This window comes from Punctularia strigosozonata, assembly GCF_000264995.1.
Source record: "Punctularia strigosozonata HHB-11173 SS5 unplaced genomic scaffold PUNSTscaffold_6, whole genome shotgun sequence".
In the NCBI taxonomy this organism is placed as follows: domain Eukaryota; kingdom Fungi; phylum Basidiomycota; class Agaricomycetes; order Corticiales; family Punctulariaceae; genus Punctularia; species Punctularia strigosozonata.
This window is the reverse complement of record NW_006767438.1, coordinates 791,784-818,227: the sequence shown is the minus strand read 5'-3', so window position 1 is coordinate 818,227 and position 26,444 is coordinate 791,784. Positions and strand designations below refer to the sequence as shown.

General features: G+C 54.2%; 11 protein-coding genes across 11 annotated transcripts; 5 read left to right on the top strand and 6 right to left on the bottom strand.

The window, feature by feature from the left end:
* Nucleotides 1–275: 275 nt before the first annotated feature.
* On the bottom strand, nucleotides 276–2,303 carry PUNSTDRAFT_102512 (WD40 repeat-like protein; the record flags this gene model as incomplete). The annotated part of the gene is made up of 4 exons (XM_007383611.1): nucleotides 276–1,218; nucleotides 1,301–1,654; nucleotides 1,713–1,801; nucleotides 1,859–2,303. The coding sequence occupies 4 exons, from the start codon at nucleotides 2,301–2,303 to the stop codon at nucleotides 997–999; spliced, it is 1,110 nt and encodes a 369-aa protein (XP_007383673.1). The 3' UTR covers nucleotides 276–996.
* Nucleotides 2,304–2,811: 508 nt separating this feature from the next.
* On the top strand, nucleotides 2,812–4,084 carry PUNSTDRAFT_143626 (NAD(P)-binding protein). The gene is made up of 4 exons (XM_007383610.1): nucleotides 2,812–3,009; nucleotides 3,067–3,317; nucleotides 3,366–3,805; nucleotides 3,914–4,084. The coding sequence occupies exons 1-4, from the start codon at nucleotides 2,838–2,840 to the stop codon at nucleotides 4,017–4,019; spliced, it is 969 nt and encodes a 322-aa protein (XP_007383672.1). The 5' UTR covers nucleotides 2,812–2,837; the 3' UTR covers nucleotides 4,020–4,084.
* An 823-nt stretch (nucleotides 4,085–4,907) lies between these two features.
* PUNSTDRAFT_44461 (HAD-like protein) lies at nucleotides 4,908–6,790 on the bottom strand (the record flags this gene model as incomplete). The annotated part of the gene is made up of 4 exons (XM_007383609.1): nucleotides 4,908–5,386; nucleotides 5,445–5,624; nucleotides 5,676–6,718; nucleotides 6,777–6,790. 4 exons carry the CDS (start codon nucleotides 6,788–6,790, stop codon nucleotides 4,908–4,910), a joined length of 1,716 nt encoding a protein of 571 aa, XP_007383671.1.
* Nucleotides 6,791–7,630: 840 nt separating this feature from the next.
* PUNSTDRAFT_134146 (uncharacterized protein) lies at nucleotides 7,631–9,098 on the bottom strand (the record flags this gene model as incomplete). The annotated part of the gene is made up of 7 exons (XM_007383608.1): nucleotides 7,631–8,151; nucleotides 8,214–8,398; nucleotides 8,451–8,503; nucleotides 8,552–8,605; nucleotides 8,660–8,883; nucleotides 8,939–8,981; nucleotides 9,039–9,098. 7 exons carry the CDS (start codon nucleotides 9,096–9,098, stop codon nucleotides 7,631–7,633), a joined length of 1,140 nt encoding a protein of 379 aa, XP_007383670.1.
* Nucleotides 9,099–10,285: 1,187 nt separating this feature from the next.
* PUNSTDRAFT_134145 (uncharacterized protein) lies at nucleotides 10,286–12,032 on the top strand (the record flags this gene model as incomplete). The annotated part of the gene is made up of 8 exons (XM_007383607.1): nucleotides 10,286–10,414; nucleotides 10,470–10,818; nucleotides 10,871–11,166; nucleotides 11,230–11,259; nucleotides 11,313–11,434; nucleotides 11,492–11,659; nucleotides 11,720–11,856; nucleotides 11,917–12,032. The coding sequence occupies 8 exons, from the start codon at nucleotides 10,286–10,288 to the stop codon at nucleotides 12,030–12,032; spliced, it is 1,347 nt and encodes a 448-aa protein (XP_007383669.1).
* A 277-nt stretch (nucleotides 12,033–12,309) lies between these two features.
* PUNSTDRAFT_134144 (uncharacterized protein) lies at nucleotides 12,310–13,473 on the bottom strand (the record flags this gene model as incomplete). Its single annotated transcript, XM_007383606.1, has 6 exons — nucleotides 12,310–12,692; nucleotides 12,743–12,921; nucleotides 12,978–13,030; nucleotides 13,096–13,149; nucleotides 13,216–13,400; nucleotides 13,449–13,473. 6 exons carry the CDS (start codon nucleotides 13,471–13,473, stop codon nucleotides 12,310–12,312), a joined length of 879 nt encoding a protein of 292 aa, XP_007383668.1.
* Nucleotides 13,474–16,969: 3,496 nt separating this feature from the next.
* Nucleotides 16,970–20,422, top strand: PUNSTDRAFT_143625 (voltage-gated potassium channel; the record flags this gene model as incomplete). The annotated part of the gene is made up of 10 exons (XM_007383605.1): nucleotides 16,970–17,486; nucleotides 17,540–17,608; nucleotides 17,664–17,683; nucleotides 17,740–17,821; nucleotides 17,874–18,020; nucleotides 18,074–18,963; nucleotides 19,016–19,096; nucleotides 19,158–19,257; nucleotides 19,314–19,777; nucleotides 19,840–20,422. 10 exons carry the CDS (start codon nucleotides 16,970–16,972, stop codon nucleotides 20,311–20,313), a joined length of 2,844 nt encoding a protein of 947 aa, XP_007383667.1. The 3' UTR covers nucleotides 20,314–20,422.
* Nucleotides 20,423–20,442: 20 nt separating this feature from the next.
* PUNSTDRAFT_126155 (NAD(P)-binding protein) lies at nucleotides 20,443–21,687 on the bottom strand. Its single transcript, XM_007383604.1, has 5 exons — nucleotides 21,484–21,687; nucleotides 21,248–21,423; nucleotides 21,114–21,191; nucleotides 20,884–21,057; nucleotides 20,443–20,812 (listed from the first exon to the last, which is right to left on the bottom strand). The coding sequence occupies exons 1-5, from the start codon at nucleotides 21,653–21,655 to the stop codon at nucleotides 20,477–20,479; spliced, it is 936 nt and encodes a 311-aa protein (XP_007383666.1). The 5' UTR covers nucleotides 21,656–21,687; the 3' UTR covers nucleotides 20,443–20,476.
* Nucleotides 21,688–21,912: 225 nt separating this feature from the next.
* Nucleotides 21,913–23,197, bottom strand: PUNSTDRAFT_102501 (NAD(P)-binding protein). The gene is made up of 4 exons (XM_007383603.1): nucleotides 22,931–23,197; nucleotides 22,609–22,862; nucleotides 22,382–22,555; nucleotides 21,913–22,320 (listed from the first exon to the last, which is right to left on the bottom strand). Exons 1-4 carry the CDS (start codon nucleotides 23,106–23,108, stop codon nucleotides 22,000–22,002), a joined length of 927 nt encoding a protein of 308 aa, XP_007383665.1. The 5' UTR covers nucleotides 23,109–23,197; the 3' UTR covers nucleotides 21,913–21,999.
* Nucleotides 23,198–23,881: 684 nt separating this feature from the next.
* PUNSTDRAFT_143622 (uncharacterized protein) lies at nucleotides 23,882–24,722 on the top strand. Its single transcript, XM_007383602.1, has 2 exons — nucleotides 23,882–24,207; nucleotides 24,274–24,722. Exons 1-2 carry the CDS (start codon nucleotides 23,996–23,998, stop codon nucleotides 24,623–24,625), a joined length of 564 nt encoding a protein of 187 aa, XP_007383664.1. The 5' UTR covers nucleotides 23,882–23,995; the 3' UTR covers nucleotides 24,626–24,722.
* Nucleotides 24,723–25,134: 412 nt separating this feature from the next.
* Nucleotides 25,135–25,983, top strand: PUNSTDRAFT_52399 (uncharacterized protein). Its single transcript, XM_007383601.1, has 3 exons — nucleotides 25,135–25,493; nucleotides 25,557–25,700; nucleotides 25,769–25,983. Exons 1-3 carry the CDS (start codon nucleotides 25,191–25,193, stop codon nucleotides 25,961–25,963), a joined length of 642 nt encoding a protein of 213 aa, XP_007383663.1. The 5' UTR covers nucleotides 25,135–25,190; the 3' UTR covers nucleotides 25,964–25,983.
* The last annotated feature ends 461 nt before the right edge of the window (nucleotides 25,984–26,444 follow it).

The following is a 26,444-nucleotide window of genomic DNA, read 5'->3' as shown; positions in this document are numbered from 1 at the left end:
CGTAGCTCCCGACGTGGACAGCGAAGGTACAGCCGGCATGCCTCGTGTTCTTTCCTTTCTCGGGAGGTTCCCGACGTCGTTACAACCTCCTTATTCGTCGATCTTCCCCAACATGAAATTCGCCTCAGCAGCGCGGATTAGGAGGAGTTAAGCTTGTTATCCCAAGCTGTCATTGACAGCGATCAGTGCAGACTCCAAGATTCCATAAACGTCAGAGAAAAGTGATAACAAAAAAACCTGCGTCACCATTTCTATACTATCTTCGGAGCTAATATAAATATTGCCATCCAGCTAGGCGGCGCTGCCCGATGCATCGACTGCCCTGATTTCTTCGAGCACAAAGTCGTCCGGCGCATAACCACCCTCGTCTAGGAAGACACGTTGAAAATTCAATTTTCAATGATTCACGACGTTCGGCGATTGATCCAGCCCTGCAGTCAGTGCTTGGTCCTGTTGAAGCAATCGGCGGAGTCCGATCAAATTGATTCGCTAAGCAATGTTCTCCGTCAGATCGGCGTCGAAACAGCTTCTCATGTTCATGAAAGGTGTGACGTGCCCTCCGGTATTCTGAGGAACTGCCCTGCTGGAGAGGCCCAAGCAATCGTTGACTGAGTCGCAAATCAACGCGCTTGGTTCATACGGCCGCGGTTACCGTGTTCGCCACCTTCTTTGCCGTCTGTCGCTGTGCTCAGGTACCATACAATTGTCGCGCTCTGCGCGTTGTAGGCTGAGTTCCAATCGTCGCTCCTGGCTGGACCCGCTCCACAGCTTCGTGTAGTCGAGAAAGACCGGTCAAATGGTATTACGGCGGGATCGGTGGCACGGATCGGGCCGAACGGGCCAAAGTGTACTAGGATAGAACCACGGAACGATTGCCAGCGCGCCGACACGATCCTGTACTCATCGGTATGGCGTCGGGGTTGCCCACACATCCGACAATTGCAGGATGTCGCTAGGGTACAGCCACCCGCCCTTGGTCGGGCACCGGTGACGTCTCTACGCGTCGGTCGCTGGACGCGTCGGAGCGACGTGCCAAACACGTACAGACCCGTCATCGCCAGCTGTCGCGAGCAAATTGGAATGTTCAGCGCGGGGACACCAAGCCACGCTATTCACGTCGCAAACCCCGTGGGCGGATGACAGACTTGCGATCAGAGCGTGGTAGAGCATCGGGCGAGAGTCGGACCGCGGGCGGTTGTCTGCGGAGGCATTTTCTTCCTGTAAAGAAAGAGCAAATAAGCGATGTCAATAACGTGCAGTAGTAATTGGGATCTCGGTCAGATCTGATCGAAGAACGGACCCAAAACTCCCATATTTTAATCTTCCCATCACCGCCGGTACTGGCGAGCCACCCTAGATGCCCAGGTCTTCGCGGTCCAGAAGGCCTCGCACTCCAGCTGAGGGAGTAAATGCTTCTCTCGTGTCCTTCGATAACGAGAACGCATTCCCATTGTTCAAGCATATCACCAGCACGTCGCCAGATTCTGATTGTACGATCGTCCGAAGCTGAGGCTAAATAGCTCCCGCTAGGAGCCCAGGCGACTGACCAAACTGTAGAGGCGTGGCCGGTGAGAGTGGCGAAGCAATACCAGTCATCCGAAGGGTCGTCGATGTATAACTTGACGGTGTCATCGTATGAGGCGGAGGCCAGTATCTGCATTGATCGACGTTGGAGTCATATTTACGATATTCCTCGGTGACGGTCATCTGACCTCTTCAGTTGGATGCCATGCTACGCATTTGACGTCTTGCGTATGTTCCATTAACACCCCCAAACACTCGAAGTCGGCGTCGGGATGGACTGTCGAAATGCTTGACATGAGTGGAGTAGAAAACGTGTTGAAGATGAATGACTCACCCTCCCATACCCAAACCGTCTTATCGCGACTACAACTAGCCAATAATGTGCCGGTGCTCGAATACGCGACGCTTTTGCACTCCGTTTCGTGGCCTTCTAACAGACTGACGCACTCCCAATCCCCGGAATTGACATCACCCGCGTCATCGTCAGCTTCCTGCTCCCAGATGCCGATGTTCGCGTCGAAGGATGCTGTCGCAAGCGTCTTCCCGGAGGGTGCCCACGCTACGGCCCGGACAGTTTTGGTGTGACCAGTAGGAATGGTGGAAAGATGAGCAAACGAGTAGGTGGGCGAGGACGATGCCGAAGACTCCTCTCTGGACGTCGAAGACGAGGTGTAATGGTACAATCGAACGCTCTTGTCCGCGGAACATGAGGCGAGAATGGGCTTTACGGGGTTCCAGGCGACATTCCATGCGCGATCATCATGGCCTGGCGCATACATTCCGTGAACATCTGTTATATTGATTCTGCACTGACCGAACCCACCAGATAGTTCCGCTAAAGGCTCGATCATGTAGGCCTGATCCTTGTCCATGATATGCAGCAGTGATGAAGGCGCGTTGCGATCCGCGGCTCGATTTTTGTACGCAGTTTTGGCTCCTATAGTACAACTACAGGGTCTTCGCTTGTACGAGCTCCAGGTGATTTAGCCCCAGTCGCAGAGAGAGAATATTGTATAGTGTTATCAAAGGCTGTTGGCGTCGTCGTCGCAGTCAAGCTGAGTCAGGGGCATCAAGCCCTATCGAGCCCCCTAACATGACTTCCACATCGCCCACCACCGAACCTCTTGCCGCTGGTCACGATTTCATTCTACCGCTATGAAAGGGCGCTACAACAATCGCTCGGATGATCAGACCATATCACGGAGCTTCAAGCACGACGGTTGTAGGCAATAGCCTGACCGTTTTGGTATGCGCCCGTCAAGCACCGCCAACGCTATGCGAACTCTTCCTGCGTTCTGGTTCACGGTCCCGTCATGCCGTCTCTGAACGAAGTAGTGAAGTTGAATGCAACCTTTTCACCTCCAACGACGCCTATTGCTCTGTTCGTTGGTGGGACAAGCGGCATAGGCCAAGCTACGGCCGAGGCGTTCGCCCGTTACACGAATGGCAATATCCATATCATTCTTTGTGGACGAAATCGTAAAGGCAGGTCGTACCTCGCTATATCTGCAATCGGAGGTGATTCTAATATCATCCCTAAAGCCGCGGATCGCATCTTCAAGGGCATGCCGCCTGCCGCTAACGGCGGCGCGTACGAATTCGTCGCCTGCGACGTATCTCTCATGAAGAACATTCGCGACATCGTCACAGAGTTGCTCTCTTCTCTTCCGAAGCTGAACTATCTTGTACTCTCGTCCGGCTTTTTGGGGATGGGTGGCCGAGACGAGACCGAAGAAGGAATAGACCGGAAGCTCGCCCTGCACTACTACGCGAGGTGGAAATTCATTCATGATGTGAGTACGAAGCATTATGGTCATATTCCCTTTCCGACCTGTCCATAGCTTATGCCGCTGCTGGTCAATGCTACGGAGTTGGGCGAAGACGCGAAGGTTATCACGATCAAGGCTGCCGGACAAGGAGGCAAGATCGACTTGAACGATCTCGGCTTGAAGAAACACTACAGCTCGGCGAAAGCTGCTTCAGCTATGCCGACGTACAACGATTGTATGATCGAGGCACGTTTGATTTCCAAGTGCAGGTTATCATTGTGTTTCACGCTAACTACCGTACGTCAGGCCTTTGCCGCACGGCAGCCCAAGATGTCTTTTGTCCACATGCATCCGGGAGTAGTGCGCACTCCGCTACTGAAGCCATCGAACCCCATTCTCAAGCTCTTCTACCCGTTGTTCATCGCGTTGCTGTGGCCTGTATCCGTATCGCAAGCGAACTCCGGCGAGTTTGTCATGTACTCCCTTCTACGAGGAGATAAGGGCTCTTTTCGGTACGTTCCTTTCTGTTATCCTTTCGGCGACGACCCACTTCTCTCGCTTCTTCTCCTTCCACCGCATTGTCGTTGCTTATGACTTAACGTGCATCGTTCTCGTTGCAGACGAAATGGCAAGGGCAATGACATAGGCGAAAAGAACCTGAACACCTCGGAGGAAGCTAGACATGCCCTTTGGGAGCATACGTCGGCCGAGACCAATGTCTACTGATAGTTATCGTTACGCGTGCTCTTCTTGTTCTTCTCCGGTCACTTATGGCGAAACTGCATCCAAGGGTTAGTTCTCGATACTCCAGATGCTTTCCGTCCATCAAATGCTGTTCTGCAGTATGGCTTCGATTGTACAACTCTCAATTGCAATGAATCGCCGGGATTCGCGATGACGTGCGAATATTCTTTCAACGCGCTTGCTCCAGGACGCAGTTAAGGCGAAGACAGCGGGATCGAATCGGGGATCTCGTGGATGCCCAGGGTGGCGACGTACGGTAATGATGTGAAGGGCTGCCAATTCTACAGTTTCGTTGCAGTTATCGCCAGGCCGCGGGGGCGGGAGCGCGGGCGGTGGGGGTGTCGCATGGCGGCGGAGTGGCGAAACTTGGCAATGCCACTACGTTTGACTTGAATGCCCCTGGGAGAGAGGCTAGGCCCGCGACCATCACCCCGTGTACGTAGATCGTCGGCCAATAAGGGAGACTAAATTTGAAACCGTGACTGTGGCTCGCAAACGTCGCGCCGCCGATACTCTCCCGAACACAACAGAGCTCGTTGAAGTTGGTACGTAACACCGTTCTCCAGGTCCCGCCGGCCAACGTTGCTTACGTCGATTTGCGGCGCCACGAGGTTGCTGGTGATCAGTACTGTATAAGATCTTCGTATATTCACGTAAACGCCGAGGCCTCCAACAGTGTTGATTATAGTCCGCGCTCACGAGTCACGAATAATCAGACAAGGCAGCTCATCTTCCTACCTTTGTATATAGTCTTGGATGTACCTTTAGTGCGAGATGGCAAGCTGTCATGAATTTCAACAACCGTAGTATATGACTCAATAATGTTATCACGGCAAACGTCCTCGTTTATATCGGCGATGATTTAGTACTCTACAATACAGCGTGAAGGCTCCTGACTGCCTCGACGGCTTCGATAGCGAGGGCGGTGGTCAAGCCCTTATTGCCGATGACGATGTCGGCGCCTCCATATTTGTAAACCCAGCCCACCGGCCAGCTTCCATCAACTTCCTGCATATCGAGCAGCCTCTGATAGTCAACGGTATCGCAGAATTGAACCTTTGACGCAGCGATTATGCGCATGGCTAGAGCCATCGCATCCCCCTCGGCGCCAAAGCGTTCCAAGACGCGTCGCGAGAAGAGCGGCGCGAAGCGCGCGTGTACCGTCGGCGATACGGACATGAGGCGCGAAAGGAAGAAAAGGAATGTGTCCGGGCCGTAGTAGTAGTAGGTTCCGTCTTTGTACGCGTGATGTTGCAGATTGTCGTAGACCCAGTCCAGGGTAGCGGCGAGTTCGTCGCCGCGACCGTTCGAATGAAAGAGGGTCAAGACGTTGATACAGACAATCGGATCTTTAACGCACGCGAATCAGGACTACTTTCAAGGTATCGAAATCGTTCGTGGACTTACCGATACGAGGCCGACTGCGGTCGAAGTACGTCTGAATAATCCCGTCCTTGTTGAGGTAGGTGACCATCTCGTCCATGACGCTGCGTTTCGTAGCGTCATCGATGTGGGGGGCCACGGTGAGCCCTATGGACGTCGTATCAAGGTCACAAGGAAACTGTGCGGTCGTGAAGACGCCCTCGCCTGAGAGAAAATTAGTTCGTGGCCGATCCTACGTATCCAATCAAAAAGTACCTTGGAAGAAGTTGAACAGGCGGGGGTGCTCGACATAGTTGACAAGTTCGCGATTCCCTGTCGCCTCGAGAATGAGAAGTTGGGCGAAATTCTCCCGCAGGACGATGCCGGTGTCGGTGACGGAATCAAGCCGCTTGGCGTTGGCGTCGAGGTACCTGAGCGCTCGCTCCCGGGGATCCGATACAAGATTCCACAATTGCTTCGACACAGACTCAAAAGAGTCGAATACGACGCCGTGTAGACCAACAGAGCGCGCGCTGAGCACATTCTCCAGCTTATCGTCCACGAACGCCGCCTGTAGAGGGTCGACGCCTGTGGTAGCAAGAACATGGCGGTAGAAGCCAAGATTGGGCTTCCGCTCGCGCGCCTCCGCGGATGTGAACACCCTATCAAAAAGGGCCCACTCTTCAGCAGGTGCCTTCCCGCGAAGCACGGCCCAGTCAGGAGCAGAGATGTTGGACATGGCGAAAACGCGAAGGTGAGGAGATGCGAGCTTGAGAGCTCGAATGAGGTTGATCATGTCAGGGCTACCCTTTAGAGAATCACGAGCGCCCTGGAACGCGGCGGCGACCTCAGAGGCAGGGACGCCGAACTCGTTCGCCACGAGGGCGTAGCATTCCTCCTCGCCAAGGTCCCCCTTCTCGTACGCGAACCAGGTTGCGGAGCGAAGAATCTTGTGAAGGAGCTTGGGGGAGATCGTCGTCTTGGTCTCGGCGGACCAGGTAAAAAGAACGTCGCCAAGATCGAAAATGAGCGTGTCGCAGCGAGGCGCGGCGCTGGGACTGGGCTCCTCGAGAGTAGGAAGAGGTCGGCCACATGAACGGGGGGAGGGAGATCTCGACTTCTGGAAGGAGTCCTCGACGTCTGTGGCAGACGAAGTTGAAGACGCGGGAGTGCCGGCTCCTGTATACCTGCTCGAGGATGTGCCGGACTCCGACCGGGTCAGCATGGGTAGAGGGGTTGCATGAAGCGTCTGGGACATCGTCGAATAAGACCGGAAGAGGCGGTCAGACACGAGATTGAGGACGCGGGCTATGATGTCTCTGAAGAGGAGCGCTAGCATGAGACTCGGATAGAACGGACATAATCGGATTGGCTTACCTGCTGGAGTCCATGATGTCGCAGTGGAGACGAAGTAGTTACACCGGGATGATTTTTTATCACTGAGACGTAGATTTTTGAACGGCTCTTTTTGTGTGCTTGTAGCGCATCGATAAACGCGTCAACCATAAACAGCTTAGCGCTGAGGGTCCGTGCCCGGAAACCAATACGTGCGTACTTATTTGCACTGACACGTGTTCGGAGAGCACGATCGTCCAGGGAAGGCCGTTCAGCAAACGTTCTTCTGGTTCACAGGTGGGACAGTGACGCATATCGTTGTCCATAACGAGCGCAGCGTCGTACATAAGCGTTCCGATCATGCCCCCACGACGAAGACGCGCCGGATGCGAGACATCCGCAGACCATTAATGAATCCAGTGGCAGGTCGAAGCGACAGCGCGTTATCGGAATGGAATGCGCGCGCTGGAAAGAAGAGGCAAGCCCTCTGCATCCCGATACATGGTAGGCTCTGATGTTTCCCTGGGTGATTTCGAGCGCGCAATGCAGTGCCGATACGTGGGGCTCAAGATAGTGCATTTCCGTGGCCCGGTCACGGCGGGCTAAATGGGAAAACGTTCTGGTCGGCGGGCGTCGATGTGGTTGCAAGAGACGAGCAACAGTTTTTTTTTGGCCGATGGGTGACGTCCGATGGCTATGCTTCGCGCACACCTTCCTCATTTGGTTTATCAAGTTGGCAGGCGACTCATTTGACGCAAACTAAGTACAGTCTATGTTACACTCCAGCAAAAAAAAAGAGAATAATATGCATTGTCAGTCCGTTGAACATACGTGAAGCCAAACACACAATTACGGCAGGCGCAATCATACATGATGAGAAAGGTAGGGAGGGACGCTCAGATTCGCGGGGATACAGGTTCCGATTCAACCAGTGAAATGGTACCATCTGGGTTCTGAACCTCGATATAAAGAATGAGCTCATCGTGATATCTCGCTGGGGTCGGAGACTTGATGGTCTCATACGTGGAGGGCGTGCTCTCCACGTGCCGAGAGAGCGTCTCGCTCGCCATCTTCACGAAACGCATGATATCGACGTTGTCCGTCTTCGCATAAGGCCGGATAATGCTTATCTTCGCGGAATCATCGCTCCCGTACTTGCCCAAGGGAGACTCAACCGCGTCGTGAACATCGACGATTCGAGTGCCGCTGTCCGTCAGCTCCATGACCCGATTTACAGGTGTCAACAAGTAGGGAGATACAGCGCCTTCGTTGGACTTCCTGGAGGATATCGAGGACGACGAGGACAGGTCCGGCGTGGACGGCGCTGTGGAGTACGGCGAGTCGCACAACGTGGCAGCCGACGCGAGCCACTCGGCGAAGAACTGCGTCCAAGCAGCACGGCGCGGGATGAAGTGGCCTATCACGCAGAAAATGAGAATCACATTTTAGGGCTAGTAAACGGAAAGAAATGTTACAAACCACCCTCGTGCATCTCCACTCTGGCACCAGCGCTGTCGAAACGCCGAGCCAGATCCTTGGGCCACTCTGGCTTGACCATGGTGTCGTTATAGCCGATAACATGCAGCGAAGGCGCCTTTATCTTCGCTGGGAGCGGAAATAGAGGCGAGGGAATGATGAAACCAGATATCAAGATAACAAATTGACTACGCGATTCCGTTGTTAGTCAGGAGCGGGCTAACACAGCGGAGTGCTCACAAAGGAGGATGATCAACGTTCTTGAAATGCGGCTGCATCTCGGGTTCTTCAAGCTACCGAGGACGTTGGTAAAGTTATCCCCTGAAATTTATCTCACTCACCCATCCGGCGACCATGGCAGCCATGGCGGAACCTTGGCTGAAGCCGAGGAGACCCTGAAATCTCGTGTCAAATCTCGCATCTAGATATCGGTCCGCGTCGACACTCACATCGAACGGACCGTGTTCTTCCAAGAAAGCGCGAATATGAGCTAGGGATTCTATTACTGCGTCCGTGTCGTGGGTATCGGCAAGATAACGCCACCAGCAACGCGGGCGAAGATCATGCTCGTCGTTCTCGAACCGGCGAGATGTTGCCAAGGACGAGGACGATGCCACTGACATAGAGGACGGAGGATCGACTGGATATAGTATATGAGGCGCATCTAGTGTAACTGCTCGGGAATAAGTTAATCTCGTGGCGCATCACTAGTGAAGGTGCCGTCGTACCAAATTCTATGTAGTCCTTGCACGCGGATTGGATGTGCTCGAGCTGGAGGAGCAAGAGTCTGAGCCGCGGGCGCCATATGAAGCACGCATATCGACGTACCTTTCCTCGAAGGACACGAGCGTTCTGGAAATGACCGTGCAGCGCAAGTACTCGCTTCATGGTGCAGTTGATCTGGGGATGCCGAAATGCGTGGGGTTTGGGGCACGACGAGAGTTAAGGGAGGTCTAGATTAGAGTATAATAAGATTCACGCCTTGCGCGCGTGGAGTTGGGTACACTTACGCAGGCCATGAAGGTGCGAGGCCTCAATATGTACGGGCACCTGCCACGAAACCATTCCGAAGCTCGCAGGCGCAAGGGACGGGGTTCCCATTTGTCAATCTCCGCGCCGAGTTGATCAAGCGCCGACTGAGTCGTCTACGCACGTCACAAAGATCGCCGTCATCGATACGCGAATGCAATGCAGCCAAGCGACGTTCGCTAGCCCCTGTATAGACGCGGAGCGCGTTTGAGCGGCATAGCGACCACCTCCAAGGACCAGGGAGAACCAGTTCGTGACAAGCGAACGAGTTATTCGAATTCAGGAGCGCAAAGAACCTCGCTGCGAGAGACGGCTGGCCAAATTGGGGCGGCTGGGGTTTCAGTTGCGGGCGTCGTCGGTCACGATTGGCACAGGGTGAGTTAGGCAAATTCAATTCAAGCTTACACAAGCGGGCTGGGTGCCGACCCGCACGCCCGGAGCGCCGTCTCCTGCAAGATGCCTCATTGTTCTGCCCCGATTTGTAGACGCGGAGCGGGAGCGACAAATATTTCTCGGCTGTTTCGCGTGCCAGCGACATAGCAACCCGCTCCCGGCGCAATGCCACGAGTCAAAGCGAGGCCAGGGGTGATATTTCCACATTCTTTTCTAGCACGACAATTGATGCAAGAATTGGATCAAGGCCAGACGACGCTGGCATGACGGCGACCAATGTTGTCTGTGATGCGGGCGTCAGAGGTAAACGATCCACTCCCGCAGAGCTTTGTCCGACGTGGGCGTGCGAATTTCGAAAACGGCTCTTTCCGCTGCTGAACATTGACCGGTATAGCCCTACTGCACTGATCGCCTGAGATGGGATTTGGCAACTCAATGTCGTATACTCCGCCTCACTTGCTCTCGTCCTTCGGCGACAGAGTGCAAATTATGTCCGACCGATCGATCAATCTCATATTTTCAACCCAGCAAGTATGACAACGGCCAACGCTCGGCCAGGATTAACTTGCGAGGAAAACATGGCAACGTCAAGGGTGTCGTTAAGCTTGCCGCTGATAACTACGAACCGACAATCTCAAGCACAAGGACTTTAAATGCCTTCTCAGAACGCTTCCTATGCCTCGTCGAGAGATGAAATTCATTGGGTGAAACCAAACACGCCAACTCTCCTCGGTGACCTCGAAAAGATCCCGATTCCCGGTACAGACCTGATCTTTGCGAGCGTGAGCAACAATCTGTTGACTCTAATACATCGATCTAAACCTATATTGCGTATAGCTTGATGGAGGGTGGTTCTTACCCGGCCCAATTCATCTTGAAGGGCTCAAGACCGCTCTCGCCGCCGCCCTCCACGACTACCCCCACGCAGCCGGTCGCCTTCGTTCGGATCCGGAGACCGGAAAGTGGTATATAGCTCTGACAAACTCTGCGATATCTATCACTGTCCATCGCAGTTCGGTCGATCCTCGCCCTGAGGTAGAGTTCATGTGCGAGAGGAACCCGGAATTCTTGCCATGGAGCTACGCTCCGACCAGCCATAACGACGAGCCGCTCGTGCGGTTCAAGCTGACGTACTGGGAGGTCACCAACGAGTTCAGCTTTGGACCAAGCTGGTACCATCGTCTGGGTACGCGGTTACTCGATTTGCCGCCTTTCCTTGACTCATCCTTTGCTGCTAGGCGACGGACTCACGTTTTGGCGATTCATGGACAATCTCACGAATTGCTACGTAGGGGCCAAACCGTGTTTCGTTCCCACCTTTGAGAAGTACATGACGGATCCGCCTACTCTCGAGCGTTCCGCCCTCACCGATACTGTCCGTCTCGTGCCACACCTCGCGGTGGACTACTCGGCGGAGCAGTTCTTTGCTATGTACCAGAACATAATGGAGTCCACGTCTCGCATCGATCTCCAGTTCTCGAAGAATCAGCTACAGAAGATGCGCGTCTTCGCTGAGAAGAGTTCAGGCGTTAAGGTCAGCACCTAGGATGCTTTCGCGGCATACCTGATCACGGTTCTCAACCGCGCCGACGAAGAGCCTATCAAATGGTTAATGAACGTCATAGACGTGAGTCTCTTCGAACTCTCTGATATGGGCGCCGTCATGACGACCCCCGATAGTATAGAGGCGTGGTTGCTGCTGAAGGCAGCGATTACACACCACCGCCGGCATCCTCCGCGGGGAACATCACTCTTACCAAGTACTCAGACAGAATACCGGATGACGCGAAGTTCCAGATAGGGTGACGTCGCGGCTAGGTTCTGTGGCCCTGCTACGATTCTAACTATTTCTCTACAAGGCCTATCGCGTCAGTCATTCGCAATACTATTGCGACCTCCCGCGACCCGGACTACGTCAGGCGCGTGGTCGCGATCTCTGAGGAGCTGTACACTCGCAGCTCCAACGAGAACCGATGCCAGTGGTGGTTCCCCTGGGATGGGGGAGCGGCGATAAACAACCTTTACCGGTCGGTCACCCCCTCCGTCATCTTTCTGGCATTATTCTGATGTACGAGATCTTGCGACAGGGTGCCGTGGACCGGTACACACTTCGGGTATCCTGGCAAGGCGCGGTTCCACGTCCACGACGCTTGGGAACGCTACTTCCGCATTTGGCCAGGCAACCCGACCCAAAACGAGCAGGGAGAATGGCACGCCAATGAAGGTCAGTCACTCTGGATTTTGGCCCTTCAGAACCGACAATTTGATACGAGTCATTGTGCAGGGAGCGCTCGCGTGTTCTTCCGTGTTAAGCATCACCTCAAGGACAAGGTCTTGCAAATCGTGCAGAATGACATCCGCAATATGGAGTTCGATGACATTATGAAAGCCAAGAAATGAGCTCGTTGATCTCACCGCGACTCATTTCTTGCCTAGTATTGAGGAGGCCGTCTACGTCCACCACTTCCAGCTTGCGGGAACATTATACCAGTGAGTGGAGTCATTGCAGGAACGTGATTTCATCGGACACATAAGCGTACACGAGTAAATGCTGTAATCGAAGTGAAGTTGAAGTAGACTGCCGAAGATTTACCCTAAAGGAACACAATGCGCGGATGAAAGCGAAAGAACACATGGAACGCGTACGAACAAACTGAACAGAAGATCCCGACTGCTGTCAGCACTCTCTCCAAAGGTTTATCAGGGTTGATGTATAGTCCCCACATCGTGCGGGGATGTCAACACTATCGGCGACGGGGAGCTCTTGTTGAAAAGCGAATTGCGACCACACCGGAGTGGGTGGCGGGATTCTGAAGCATGCCGAGGGTTTACACTCCGAAAAGGGATCCCCTCTAAGCGCGTCAGGATCATACTCTTCGAACGCCAGAGTTAGCTTGACGCAGTCAGGTGAGCTTAGTGGAGAAGGAGGGGCAGATGATCCCCAAGACGCGTCGGTAAGCGCCGGCGTGGGTATAACAGAGTGAGGATCCGTGGCAGAGATGGACAAGAAATAATCAATCCAAAAGCGTCTCCAGGTCTTGCTGCGCGGAACGAAATGGCCTGCGAGATGGTGAGCTCTAGGTGGGAAGCGCGAAAACGTGAGCGCGCACCTCCTGGATGAACCTCGACGCGGACAGAATTGAAGCGATTGGCTAATTCCATCGTCCACTCTGGCTTCACAATTGTGTCATGGTATCCAATTACCACCAAGGCAGGCGTGTAGATGCAACTGGGAAGTTCGAACAAGGGCGATGGTATGATGAAGCCAGACAACAACACGGTAAATTCACTACGCCGAGTAGCGCGTCGGCTTTGATCATGGCGTCATGGACGAATGTTACTCACAAGGGAGGGTGATCTACTCCACGAAAGTGAGGCTGCATCTCCGGCCGTTCGAGCTGCGACAATCACAAATTCATGATCGTTCAATATGCGGCGCATGCGAAGGGTGAAGGGTGCGCACCCATCCAGTGATCATGGCGGCCAGAGCGGCACCTTGACTAAATCCAACGACTCCCTATTTCACATATCAAGAGAGGATTAGAGCGGCGACGTCCCGTTGGGAGGTGGAATAAGAGCATACATGGAACGGCCCGTTGACTTCCAGGAAATTGCGCACTTTGGAAAGAGTCTCTATAACAGCCTCGACATCGGACACCGTGTGCTGATATCTCCACCAGTACCGCCCAATTGAGGTATCCGATATATCTCCGAAGTGTTCGGAAGACATGTCGACGGGAAGGAGTACTCTCGGGGCTTCAAGATAAACTAGGAACAGGTGAGATATGGTGACTGCTGATCGAGGGAGGAGCGCACCGAACTCGATGTCGTCCTCACACATGGTTTCGATGAACCGAAGCTGGAGTCAGACGTGTTAACATGTAGTAATGTCCGAAGGGAGAGCAATGCCACCACCTTATGACGAAAGATGCGAGCGGATTGACCGAGGCCATGGAGTGCTAGGACTCTCTTCATCGCGAGTGAGATGGAGGGACACCAGGAGCGAACGTCGATTCGCTCCCTAATATATCGTGCGGAAAGCAAAGAACGCCGCACGATCTGGCTTGTGGCGCACGATGATGATATACCCGAACGGCGCAGCGTGCCACAGTCCCATACATATATTACCATCGCGGCGGAGGGCATCCAGATGAACGTCAGCTTCGCAAAACGTTCCTTATTGTTCTGAGCGTCCGAGCTTCGCGAAACGTTCCCAGGAGATGGAAGACAAAAGAAGTGAGAAGCCTATTTGGGTGTTCCGTGGCAATTTCGCAGGAAACGACGGAAGTGAAGCCCTCATTTCCCACTTTTGTCCTTTCAAATCGGGTGGTAAGGACAGGGTGCGGCAACATGCAGTACTGGGGAATATGAGCACGATTCATCGATATGAAATCTGTCAACGTACACCCGTTGATCCGGTGCATGCATTCATCCCACGTTTCGGCGCGGGCCATATATGTTCACTTGCAGTGAGAAACGCACCATCACTGGGCCACTGGTGAGTCATCGTACTCAAACTTGTCCGCTTTACTCACTGAAACTGCAGTGCGGATTACCCGCTTTTGGAAGGGTAGCTGTATCACTGAGAGGAACAGGGAATCTGACACCGTGAGTTCTTTGAAGACGTCAGGGTGCTGTGTCGCAAAAGTTTTGACGTTGCGACAAAAAACAGCACATGAGCGATGCGACATATGCCGCGTCTCAGACCATAATTCGTCGCGCTGTTGTCCGGATTTTCCATCCCGATTGCATCGGTATGTCATCAGACTTCATGATGATAGCATACCCGTATCGGTAGTATGCGAGTTTCAAGGAGCATGCAGAGCACGGCCACTTGTCGAGCTATCCGGGGATGCACGTCCACGACACCATCGCCTCTGAAATGCGTACGTGATGTTTGACCCCCGCATCAGATAGCCTTCGTGATCCCACGAGACGCCAGTGGGACATAGCTTGGATGCTGTTTGACGTAACCATGCCTTTTGTGGATCACCGCCAGTCTGATCTGCTGCAGCGGTATTCACGTCGACTCGGAGAGAGATCCAAGATAGAGTATTAAGCGTGAAGCGCGCGACTAGTATGACCCGGTCCGAGCGGCTTGAGAGTGTCTTGTAACTCCGTAAGACACGACATGGGTGAGACAAGCTTGAATGCAGCACATTAAGCGTTGTAAGTCAGGCCGCGTCGAAATCGCGGCTCAGGTTGTCTCACAATAGGTTACGGATTGCGTAGTCAATATCATTGCAGCGTCGATAATGCTCGATGAGTACACGCTCGATCTCTTCGATGTAGCCTGGATGATCGAATGAGGACTTGAAGCATGAAGAGCGGCGCACAGCCAGTCGAATTTCGTAAGCGTTAGCAGAAACGCTGGCAGTGTATCAACCGAAAATGGAGACGGTCAGGCGCGCGGAATTTCAATGAACCACGTGAATATGAATGACTGCATTGACCGCTGGCACGCTGCAGCACAAGTTCAACTCGCTCTGTTACGGTCATTCACTGCCAGGGTTCCGCATTACGAACTAAGTCTGGATTACTTTTTCTACGGAAATCCATATTTCATATCAAATGGCTGGTTCAAATGTGATTGTTACATTCCATACAAAGATAGCTTGCACAAGTAATATATACTTATATGGTAGGTGACCTGCCTTATAAGGATATATTATTTGGTTGAAAGTATGTTTGTACTTTATGTCTCAACCGCATCTGAACCAGCCATTTTATATGAAATATGGATTTCCGTAGCAAAAGTAATCCAGACTTCGTTCGTAATGCGGAACCCTGGCAGTGATTAAAGCCATTCTCCGTTGCAGAGCTCAGATGATTTTTGCAATCGATTTTCAAACAAAACCTACACCTGCGCCGACGATGGGAAGGACAGATCCAACGTCGAGCGATGACTGGGAGGTGGAACTGCTGCGCATTGTCGTGTTTGCTTGTATCATCCCCACAAGGTTGCGCGCATTCTGCTTTACCGTGTCGTATGTGCTTGAGATTGACTATCTGCATATCTCTTAACTCGGGATCTGAAGTGTTGCAGACACAGAATCGAGAGCGTTGTGTTAATTCAGAAGTGTGATGCCCAACCGAGCTGTCAGTCAAGGTTATGGATGCAGGTGGAATAGCAAAACACTGTTGAGGGCATGATATTATAACACGGTACGTCGATTAGCTCACCTCTTGGTGGACATATGCGCTTGCTGGGGGAAGAAAACTGAAATTAATGCCTTGCAGAGATCAGTCACTGCAGGGTCATACCCGCAACCCACGCCTGGTTACGTGGTGACGCGTGCCCTCATAATGAAGCCCTCTCAGAACGTCTCTTCTATCCTCTGGTCGTGACGGCCGGATCTACGATGGTAGCTGTGACCAAGAGGGGCGAATGTCCCTCAGTCTTTCGTTCGCACGACGACCTGGCTTATCGCAAACCTCCGTCATCTCCAGCCAGGATCCTTCCGATCTACTGCGAATAGATTGCCACGAAAGAGACCTGCATATATCCTCACATATGCCTCGATATACGGCCGTATTGGCGGCTGAGAGCCACGATATCCCTCAGTGAGGTTGAATGAATGTTCCGTTTCGTGATTTCTAACGACGCTCTGCTTTATTGCACAGACCGAGCATTGTTTAATCATGGGATTCCATGCTCTTTATGCTCCTCCTAGCCGAATGTCGAGAAGCCAGATGACTTGCGTATGTGACGCACTCGTCGACCGCCGCGCCTTCTTGAGTTTCAGTAGTTATAAACACCAAGAACCGATATTACCCCGCTTGCACCGCGCGGGAGCCCTCACGATGCCGCGATGAAGCAGTTACTTGACCGGCCTTCCGACACGACAGCGTCAACATTCACCAGTGAACGATCGGCTTTCGAAGCGAGCCGATCAACATGAGAGACGCGCATATTCGCAAGGTTGACCCTGCAGGTTTCGTTCCGGTGCCTGAAAGTGCATCGTTCATCGATACCGACGTGTACCGGCCAGGATACATGCTCCGTGTCTAGGTCCTGCAGTTTCTCGATGCTGTTGGATCCTCTGGATACTTCTTGTAAGGATCTCTCGGAAGCCGACATGTCCCCGCGGTCTTGGGGCTTATCTATCTGCAGGCTTACACGGTCAAGCAAGAACGAGCGAGGTATTGGTCACATTTCGACATCATCCACAGGAGAATCGAAGGGCGGCTTCCAGATGCTTGGGATACATTCCTCCTGATACGGATGGTACACGAACGAATATGGCCCTGGAAACTCGCCAGCCACTCGAAGGGTTGCTTATAAGATCGCACGCCTCACCCGATCTTGAAGGTTATATTCCTGCTCGTCGAGCTCCATGGCTCCCTTCCGTGTTATCCTGCCTCTAGTCTCGGTCCTGCAGTCGCAGCGCCAGAGAAGGTCCGCCGACCCCGAACAGAGCGCAGGCGCCCCGGAGGCACTTTCACAGTCTCACGACGGTCCGCCCATCCAATCCGAGCTCAACCTCAAGTCCGGTACCGACATACTCCACTCAAATGCGGGTCAGCCAACGCTTGGCGAGCAACTCGAGGGCGGCGAGGTTGACGACGAGAAGAACGAAGTCGTCCCCAAGTATCGGTATACCCCGCTGGTCTCGGGTATCGCCATCCCTTTCTGCATCTTGCTCCAGATACCGGGATTGACGGAGCACTGGTATATCCGTACGTACGGCAACCAGATCGTCGAAACGAGGGCCAACCCGGCCATTCTCGATGTTGGTATCTGCCTCTCCATGGCGTCGGCCGTGCTGGCTAGCATGTGCCTCATCGTCCGATTCCTCGAAAAAAGGGTCTTACTATCGACTATTTTGTGCCTCGGATTTCTGACCTTCCATGGTAAGTGATCACGTCGCCGACGATTCTGGAGAACGGCTAACTCCGTCATGCAGACACAATCAATATCATCGCTGTCACGATATTTGGCGTTCAGCATCGCTTCAATGACGGGTTCACGTACGGTGTGTGGGATCAGCCTAGTCGCATGGCCGCGTTCTCTAACAGATCGATATCCAGGCCAAGCCTTTTGGATCACTGTAAGTCTTTCACCTTCCGCCCCAGTCAAGGGATCGATGCTGACATCTGATTGTAGGTCTGTTCTACAGTGGTATCTTTTTTCACCAACATAAGTTTGGTTTTCGACCTTCTTCGAACCGAGGATTTCGAGCAAAGTGGTCCGTGTTCCCCTTTCTTTAGTACTCTTGTCGTATTCATTTTTCAACCCAGGTAGTGGTCTCACACGCAAGCAACGCTCGCTCGTCATCATGATCATCGTCTTCCTGTCATATCTCGCCATGGGTGCCCTAGTAGATTGTTATATCCTCAACCTTACGTTCATTGACGGTCTCTACTTCTCAATCGTCACCATCGAGAGTAAGTCGTCTCATCAAACCGTAGAACCTTCCGCTCAATCTTCTACCTCATAGCTATCGGCTTTGGTGATATTGCACCGACCACGTCGGGCGGTCGCGTCTGGGTCTGCTTTTTCGCGACTGGTGGCATCATCACTCTTGCCGTAACCATCAGTACCTTCAGCGACAACATTATGGAGGCGCTGGAGACTGAGTATCGCCACCGCGTCGAAGAGATCAGGAGAAACCGACGAGAAATGAAGAGGATTCGAAAGGTCGAGGCCCGCTGGCGCAGTGCCGTTGAGTATCGGCTGCGCGATGCTCGTGAGCCTGTCTGGGTTCCCGATCGAACGGACGCCTACAGTACTTGCCTGGGCAAGATGGTTAAGCTTGGCTCTCGCGCGAAGAAGACGGTCAGCACGCCTTCGAAGATACTTCGTCCCGCATATGGAAAGATGCACATGAACCTCGAAGCCCTTTCGCCCGCGCAGCTCCGCGAGACCGCTCTGGACGCCGGCATGTCGCTCGATACCGTGTGTCAGCACTACGCTCAACATCAACGGAAGTTTTGTGGAAGGTCGACCCATTGGATCCAGGCTACCTTTTCCGCCGGCGTTCACCCCATCCCGCTGGTGGACCAAATCCCGCAATGCGCCCCCGGCGTTTTACCCGTTAGCAGCGATGCTAACGCGATGACAACCGACGAAAACGCTGTTCAACAGGTCACGAAGGCGAGGTTCGCTGTCGCCGACCAAACGAAGGACAACGACTACAGGCTGTGGGCGGTAAAGGACCGCCCGACGAGGGTCCGGCGCTCTCAGTCCCGGGAGGAGTTATCAGCGTCTGGACAAGAATGGCTTGCAATGTCTTATGATGACTTCCAGAATGGCATGGAACGAGAAGAGCATAGACAGTTTTATGCCAAGTTGGCCTTCGCGTGGACGTTATTTCTGCTCTTCTGGCTGGTCCGTCTTTCGCCAACCTCGCTCCTATTGTTATTCATGTTTCTATCCACAGGTGGGAAGCGCCATATTCAAAGCTACCGAGAAGTGGAGCTACGGTACAGCGATGTGGTTTTGCTTCGTTACCTTCTCGACGGTGAGCTCATCACAGCAAGTCTAATGCGACTATGATTGAATTGAGGTTTATTGCTGTTCAGATCGGATACGGCGACTACCACGTCGCGACTCCAGCGGGGCGAGCCGTATTCGTCGTTTGGGCCATCCTCGGCGTCGCCACGTTGACAATCCTCATCTCTCGTAAGTCCCGTGCTATAGTAGACCTCGGTTGTCTTCATATTGATTTCCATGGCCAGTTATTTCCGACGCATTTTCTTCCCGCTACAAGAATGCGTTGCACATTGGTGTATTCGATCGCGCTGTAAAACGGTATCGGAAACGAAGAATCGCGCAAGAATTGGCCAGCCGGCCCCGTCACGTCCCTGGCACCATGCAGTCCGCGGAAAGTTCGGAGAAACCTGGCCTCAAGCGTGGCATCCAGGCGACACGACTTGAACGTAGCACTTCCCAGTCGCGGCGCAATGCAGACGCTCTTCTCGAGGCCCTACCTCGCGAGATTTTGGGCTATGCGCGCACGTTTCACGAGCACGTCCGTATCGTCATGTCTCAACCCTCTGGTCCGTCCGGCAGGAGCACTCGTGTTTCCACTGCTGGCGATGTTCCCGATGGCCTCCGGCGCCTTCTGGACGACATCGCGGACAAGGAAAAGATCAGCGACGACATGAAACGCGAGATACTGTCGGATGAAGAAGCGAGAAACGTAAGCCGTATCTTCGTCCATTGGAACGACGACAGTGAAAATGCTAAATACTTCGCCCGTAGACGCTGTGTATGCTCAGCCTGGAGAGCGAACTGGCTGCGATCGTACTGCGAGTCCTCCCCAGCCTCCGTTGGAAGTTCGCTGAAGCCCTCAGAAACATGATCGCCTCCGCTGAGCGTTCCTTGGACGCACTGGCTGAACGCGACCAGCTTCAGACAGTCGGGTCCGCCGAAGCAGGAAACAGTCAGGTTGCATTAGGCACAGAATGCCGAGATGTTTCAACCCCGCCTTCGAAGTGCTTGTATGCATGCGCATCAGATCCGAAACACGGGCGAGTAAGAGCGGACTCGGACATCACCGTCGTGGAGGACGTCTCGCGCGCGTCCGGGTCGTTCGATCGTCACTTCGACGCGAGTCAGCCTCATGTCCAACCTCCGCATCCTCATGGACTCGTCATATCGATGGGGAACGTGGTGGAAGACCCTGAGCCTATGACGCCTGCCGACCTTCGTGCTGCCGCAAGGCGGGGATTCTAGCGTTGGCGTTCGCGACATGCGCAGATGTCTTGTATATCGTCTCGTCGTAGAGTGTACCATGGACCTCAACATATGTATGATTTTCAAGGTCTTGAAACTATGATATAACAAGAGTGTTATACGTCGTCCGTTGGTATCGCTGAGCGGGCAGAAACACAATCTCCTACGCCGGGACGTTGGTCACTTCCGCAGTATGTTTCCATAGCTTGTCCCGGAACTCCTTATCCGTCGCGTAGCCTTCGCTCGTCACTTCCTCAGCCTTGGCATTGCGGCGGTACCAACCCCGTTCGGCGGGCGTCCCAGCGAGGAGCGAGCGGAGCATGAACTCGCCACAGTCCTCCTGCGAATTGGAGAAGGGGTATACGAGCGCAGCGAGCAGCGGGTTGGCCGCACGCAGGAGCGGGTGCAGGTTGCTGTTTTTCAAGATGGAGGTGCGAACGGCGCCGGGGCCCGAGTGAGTGAACACGATGCCTTGGTTGTCCGGCTGTTCGGCGAACGACTGCGGGAAGAGGAAAATTGGAGGTCAGCGATGCGTGCCCAAGAGACCAGAATGGCGTGCGAGATACGCACCTGGACCATGAGGTCATTGGCAACACGCGCGTAGTTGGCGGCGTTGGCGAGCGTGAAGTTCTTCTTGAGCCCCAGGTCGTCCCAATCGATTTTGGCGCCGGTGATTGGATCAAGGACGGAAAGAGCCTTGGCGTCCTCGCCTGCATCTCTAGCCTTTCTCAAGAGCGGCAGCAGCTGGGATGCATCCTGCATGAGCCGACGTCGAAGAGAGCGATGTGTATGGCACGAACCTCATTCGTGATTTTCCATCGAGAGTAGTAATGCACAGCAAGCTTTCTATCTATCCCTTCCGGCGTTTCGTCCAGGCCCTGTTGAAAACGTGAGCCAACGTTCGACGCGAGGATGGAGTTAGCTCAGTACACACATTGAGGGAGAAGATCCCGGTGGTGATGACGAGGTAGTTCAGCTTTGGGAGACGCGAGACCAGGTCTTGAGTGACAGAATGGACGTTCTTCATCAGCGTCACGTCGCATTGCACGAACTCCCGTTTCGCATCTGGAGAGGTCGGTTTCGGGAACTTGGCGAATATCTTCTCCGCGGCTGTGAACAATCCCAATATCAGTTTTCCTGGACACTCTATTTCCGGGCAAGGATTCGTACCTTCTTTGTTACGCCCGCAGATGAGTATATGCGCGTTTCCGTGGGTGTGCCGGGCGAACGCCTCCACGGTGCCCTGACCGATCCCGCTTGTTCCGCCGACGAAGAGGGCGACAGGGGTAGACTTGGGCGCGAGGGTTGCGTTAAGCTTCACGACTTGCGCGAGAGATGGCATACGTGCGGAGTGGCGTAGGCAAGAGGTGGTGGGTGTGATGTGCCATGGACGCGAGCATGGCACCCAATATATGCGGCGAGGTCAAACTCGGAGTTCGCCAAGGCGTTCGGGATCGCGTTACGCGTCGGGGTGGCAGTGACGAGGACGTGCCGAGAGCTGCCGGGCGTTCAGTCAGCTCGGCATCGGGTTCGGCGGAGCTCAGCCATCCGCGAAGCGCGCAAGGTCTGCGCGGTACACGCATCCTTCGAGTATGCATGAAAGGAATGCATTATATTGCGTGCGCAAAGCGTGTCAGGGTATGATGTACATGAATCCAAGATGTTGTCGACAGAATCCGATACACTCTACTCGTCACCAACAGTGCCGGTCTCCTTCACGGTATGCTCCCAAAGCTTCTCCCGCCCCTCGTCCGTCGAGTAGTACTTCTTCTTCCCCATGTCCTCGCCGGTGTCGCCGCGCCTGAACCAGCCCTCGTTACTCTGGAGCATGTTGTAGAGCATGAACTCGCCCGTGTCGGCAGGTGCGTGCGAAATGGGGTAGAGGAGGCCGGTCATGAGCGGGTTGAAGGGTCTCAACAGCGGATTTGTCGCCTTGAGGAGCGGCGTGCGGACGACGCCGGGGTAGGCGTGGATGAACGCCATCTTGGGGTTCCTTGCGGCGAAGGACTGTTTTCGGTGATATTTCAGCATGTATGGGCCGGAAATGGGGAGGAGAGATATAGTTTACCTCGATCATTAGGTCGTTGTAGGTCGGTGCGGAGTAGGCGGCGTTGCTCGTACTGTAACGCTTCTTCAAGCCGAGGTCGTCGAGGTCGATCTTACCGCCGTTACCTGGCGCGAGCACGGTGAGGACCTTTGCGTCTTCACCCTGTTCTTTCGCCTTGCGCAGCAGCGGCATCAACTACGCACATACAGTCAGCAACTCCGATCGTAATATAGAATGAACCCGTATACGTCGTAGGTGAACTTCCACCGGGCATAATAGTGCACGGCGAGTTTCTTGTCAATGCCCTCGGACGTCTCGTCCCGGGCCTTCATGGTGAGGATGCCGGTGGTGAGCACGAGGTAATTGAGCTTGGGCAGGCGCGACACAAGATCCTGAGACACCGAGTGCACGTTCTTCATCAGCGTCACATCACATTCAACGAACTCGCGCTTGGCCTCGGGCGAGGTGGGGCTGGGGATGCACTCGAATATCTTCTCCGCCGCTGTTCGCCCATTTCAGAATCGATTTTGGGCGAATACATACGTACAAAAGTGGAGATATGCTACTGACCTTGGCGGTTCCGTCCACATATAATAATATGCGCGTTTCCCTTGGTATGGCGCGCGAACGCTTCCGCGGTCGCTTGGCCGATCCCGCTCGTCCCGCCGACGAAGACGGCGACCGGCACGGTTTTGAGAGCGCCGAGGATGGCGGCGTTGGCCGCGCGTACGTCTGCTAGGCAGGGCATCGTGCAGGTCGACGTCAACGTGAAAGAGCGCAACGAGGCCAACTTCCCCCGCGCCCGCGTCCGCTCCCAGAACTGCCAGTACTCGTTCGGTCGGCGCAGTTCCGACTCCCCCGAAGGAGGGAGTTGGTTTTTGCGCATGGGCCTCGTCACAGTGACAGGGATGTGACCCCAGCCAAAACGTTACAAAAGCGTGATAAAGCGTGATTATCCGCGAATATCGGACGGACGAGCGCTAGTTTTAGATGGGACGCAGCAGTGTGACATAGTAGGTGTGGGATCGCTTACATCATGTGATAGTATCAGTTCCGAATGTTATCCGTCGGTTTGCCGAGTTGCCGAAGTCAGCGCTGACTTGATAACAATCAGTTACGTAATCGTATGGTCTACTGCGCTTTGGTTTCTCTGCGTAATGACAGTTGCCGCATTTGGGTGGATTTTTGGGCGCTTATACGATAAGATAAGATAATAACTCCATACACACTGGCCGATCGATCGCCGATCGTTATCCGGCCCGATCAACCACTTTCCCATGACCCCCCCCCGGGGGAGTCGGAATGCGGTGCTTGGCGCCACTTTACTCACGTCCATAACGGGTCAAACCCCAGGTTGGGGTCATCTCCGCCGGATCACTGCGGCTAAATTACGTAATATTTGCTGCCTTCGTCGACTCGAAGTTCGTGTCGCACTCTCAAGAATGCCTATGATTTAGGACGGCATGTGCGCAGTTACTGCGTGTAACTTTCCATCTGTTGGGCTGCCGTGGCCGCTGAAACGATGAAGATTGGGGGTCGGCCGGACGCGCCACTGCGCACGACGCCATGATGCAAACATACAAATAGGCTTCCGTCCCGACTGACCCACCCGAAGCAATCCGACCCCGTCCAACCATGTCTCACTTCTCCCATCTTAACTCCTTGGCCACCCCGACGAACCTCTGCATCGGCGTCGGGCTCAGCGCGAGTTCGTTCCTGTACTGGGGCAACCTCGGCCTCGTGCGATGCGGGCCTTTCGCAATCATGAACACTAAAACGCGCGACGCCCTTGGTATCCGACCCGCGCAGGCCCTGCAAATCTGGGAAGACGCGTACGACCGCGGCGCGTAAGTCCATTCACTCCTCCTCCCGCGTTTTTCTCCCGCGTCTCTGACCGCGATGTTTCGACCCAGCGTGCACTTCTTCCCGTCGGGCGTGATCGGATTCCTCGCCTTTCTGACCGCCGGGATCCTGCGCGGATCCGGAGACCACCCGCGCAGTGCGCTCTTCTTTATCGCTTCCGCCGCCAACTTCGCCGTCGGCTTCTTCACCTTCACCGCGATCATGCCGCTCAATAATCACCTCAAGTCGATCCTGCGCAGCGCCGAGAAGCGGTCGGGCAAGAAGAACGCGCCCGAGCTCGAGTCGGAGAAGGAGGCGGAGGAGACGCTGGGGAGCATCGACAAGTGGAAGACGCTGAACGCGGTTAGGATGGGGTTCGCGCTATTTGGATGGACAGCCGCGACCGTCGCGATCTTACTCTAAGCATGTTTGAAAGGTAATCTTGCAATATGCCTGGGTGATTCGTGTACTATGACTTGCTCTATAATCTCCCTTATCGGTACATGACCTGCTTTGACCCCAGGATCTTCAGAACGCATCTCTCCGATTGCATCGGGCCGACACGACGCGTCGCTAAGGCAGTGGCGGTGCTGACACTCGCGCGTGCCGAAGAGCTTCCGCGTTGCCCAATGCCGGACGCGTCCGCAAGCGCCAACGCAATTATATTCACGGTCCCTCGATTCTCACTAAAATGAAAAGTAAACCTTTTCTGCGTCTTTGATAGCCTACGAACTAGAGTTCCACTGTTGTTGGTACTCTCTGCCGCTCCTCCTCAGTCAAGATGAAGCTCCTTTTGACGGGTGCCACTGGTGCAGGTAAGGTGTTTCTCTCGCCTATGCTAGCGGCACTACTCAGATGAGACGTATTTGATTTAGCGGGCTTGTCGATTCTTCGCTACGCCCTCAACGACCCGTCGATATCCAACGTCACGGTCCTCGGACGCCGCTCGCCCCCGGAATCGTTTTTCGCTACCCTTCCCTCAAACGCGATGTCCAAGGCGACCTTCGTCACGCACAGCGACTTTCTGTCCTACCCTCCCTCCTTGAACCTGGCGCAATTCGACGGCTGTGTCTGGGCGCTTGGCAAGAGCCAGGTCGGCATGAAGGAGGACGAGTACATCCGGATGACGCACGACTTCCCGATGGAGGCGGCCAGGGCGATTATCGAGGCAAAGAAGGCAGCGAAGAGCGCTGGAGAAGCCGAGGGCGACAAGCCGCTCAGGTTTGTATACGTGAGCGGGCAGAGCGCGGACCAGACCGGCAAGAGCTGGATCCTGTTCGCGCGCGTCAAGGTCAGCAACAACTCATGGCGTTACTCTTCACCCCCTCCCTCGATCTGACGGGAGTGATCGCAGGGGAAAACGGAAGCGGACCTCGTCAAAGTCAGCGAAGAGTCCGACGGCATTCTCATACCCCATTTCCTTCGCCCAGGCTACTTCTTCCCCGAAGCCGAGGATGCGAGGGACACCAGAGGCACCTTCGCGCGTTTGACAGACAAGGCGAGTCCGATTCCTTCCTATCGTATCCTCTGGATCGATGACGCTGACAAGTCGTTTGCGTCGTGCAGATCCGGACGCCGATGATCTCCACGTTCATACCAAACCTGTACATCCGGGCGCGGTCGCTGGGCCAGTTCGCTGTCGAAGCGGCAAAGGGCACGTGGGGAAATGATCAGATCTTCGACAATGCCCGCATGACGGCGTTGTTGAAAGAGCGGTTTGGGGGCAGCTCTTCGGGGGACGTTGCCCGTGATGAACTCTGAAAGTGTGATGACAGAGTCCAGGGGCGCTGCATGTTCACAGCTATTAAGTTAGGAAGTGACGTTATAGATGAAACGTGCAGCTATCGACGTCCATGCTTCATAGGGGACAAGCGGGATTCTCCGGTCCAGCTAACACCGCCATGCGTACATTCAATGCATCGTTTACGTCGAATGCATTCTCACGTACTCGATTTGTGCTGACCTCCATTTTACAGCAGGATGTTCACGTATCGAACTGCCGTCACAGACACACCTTCTGAATCCTTCCTTTCAGGGAGATCTGCGTCTTCGTTAAATCCGCGCCCATCTCTCTTCCAGATAGATGTCGCAATCTTCTAGGACGTGTCGCGTTCTACGCTCGACTCCCTTCCTAGACTGAAACACGCCTCATCGATACCAAACACTCCGGGGCAACCCAGGAACGCTCGAACCAATCTGATCCCGCCCGCGGGCCTTGCTGAAACGCGACCGCCGCCTCCTC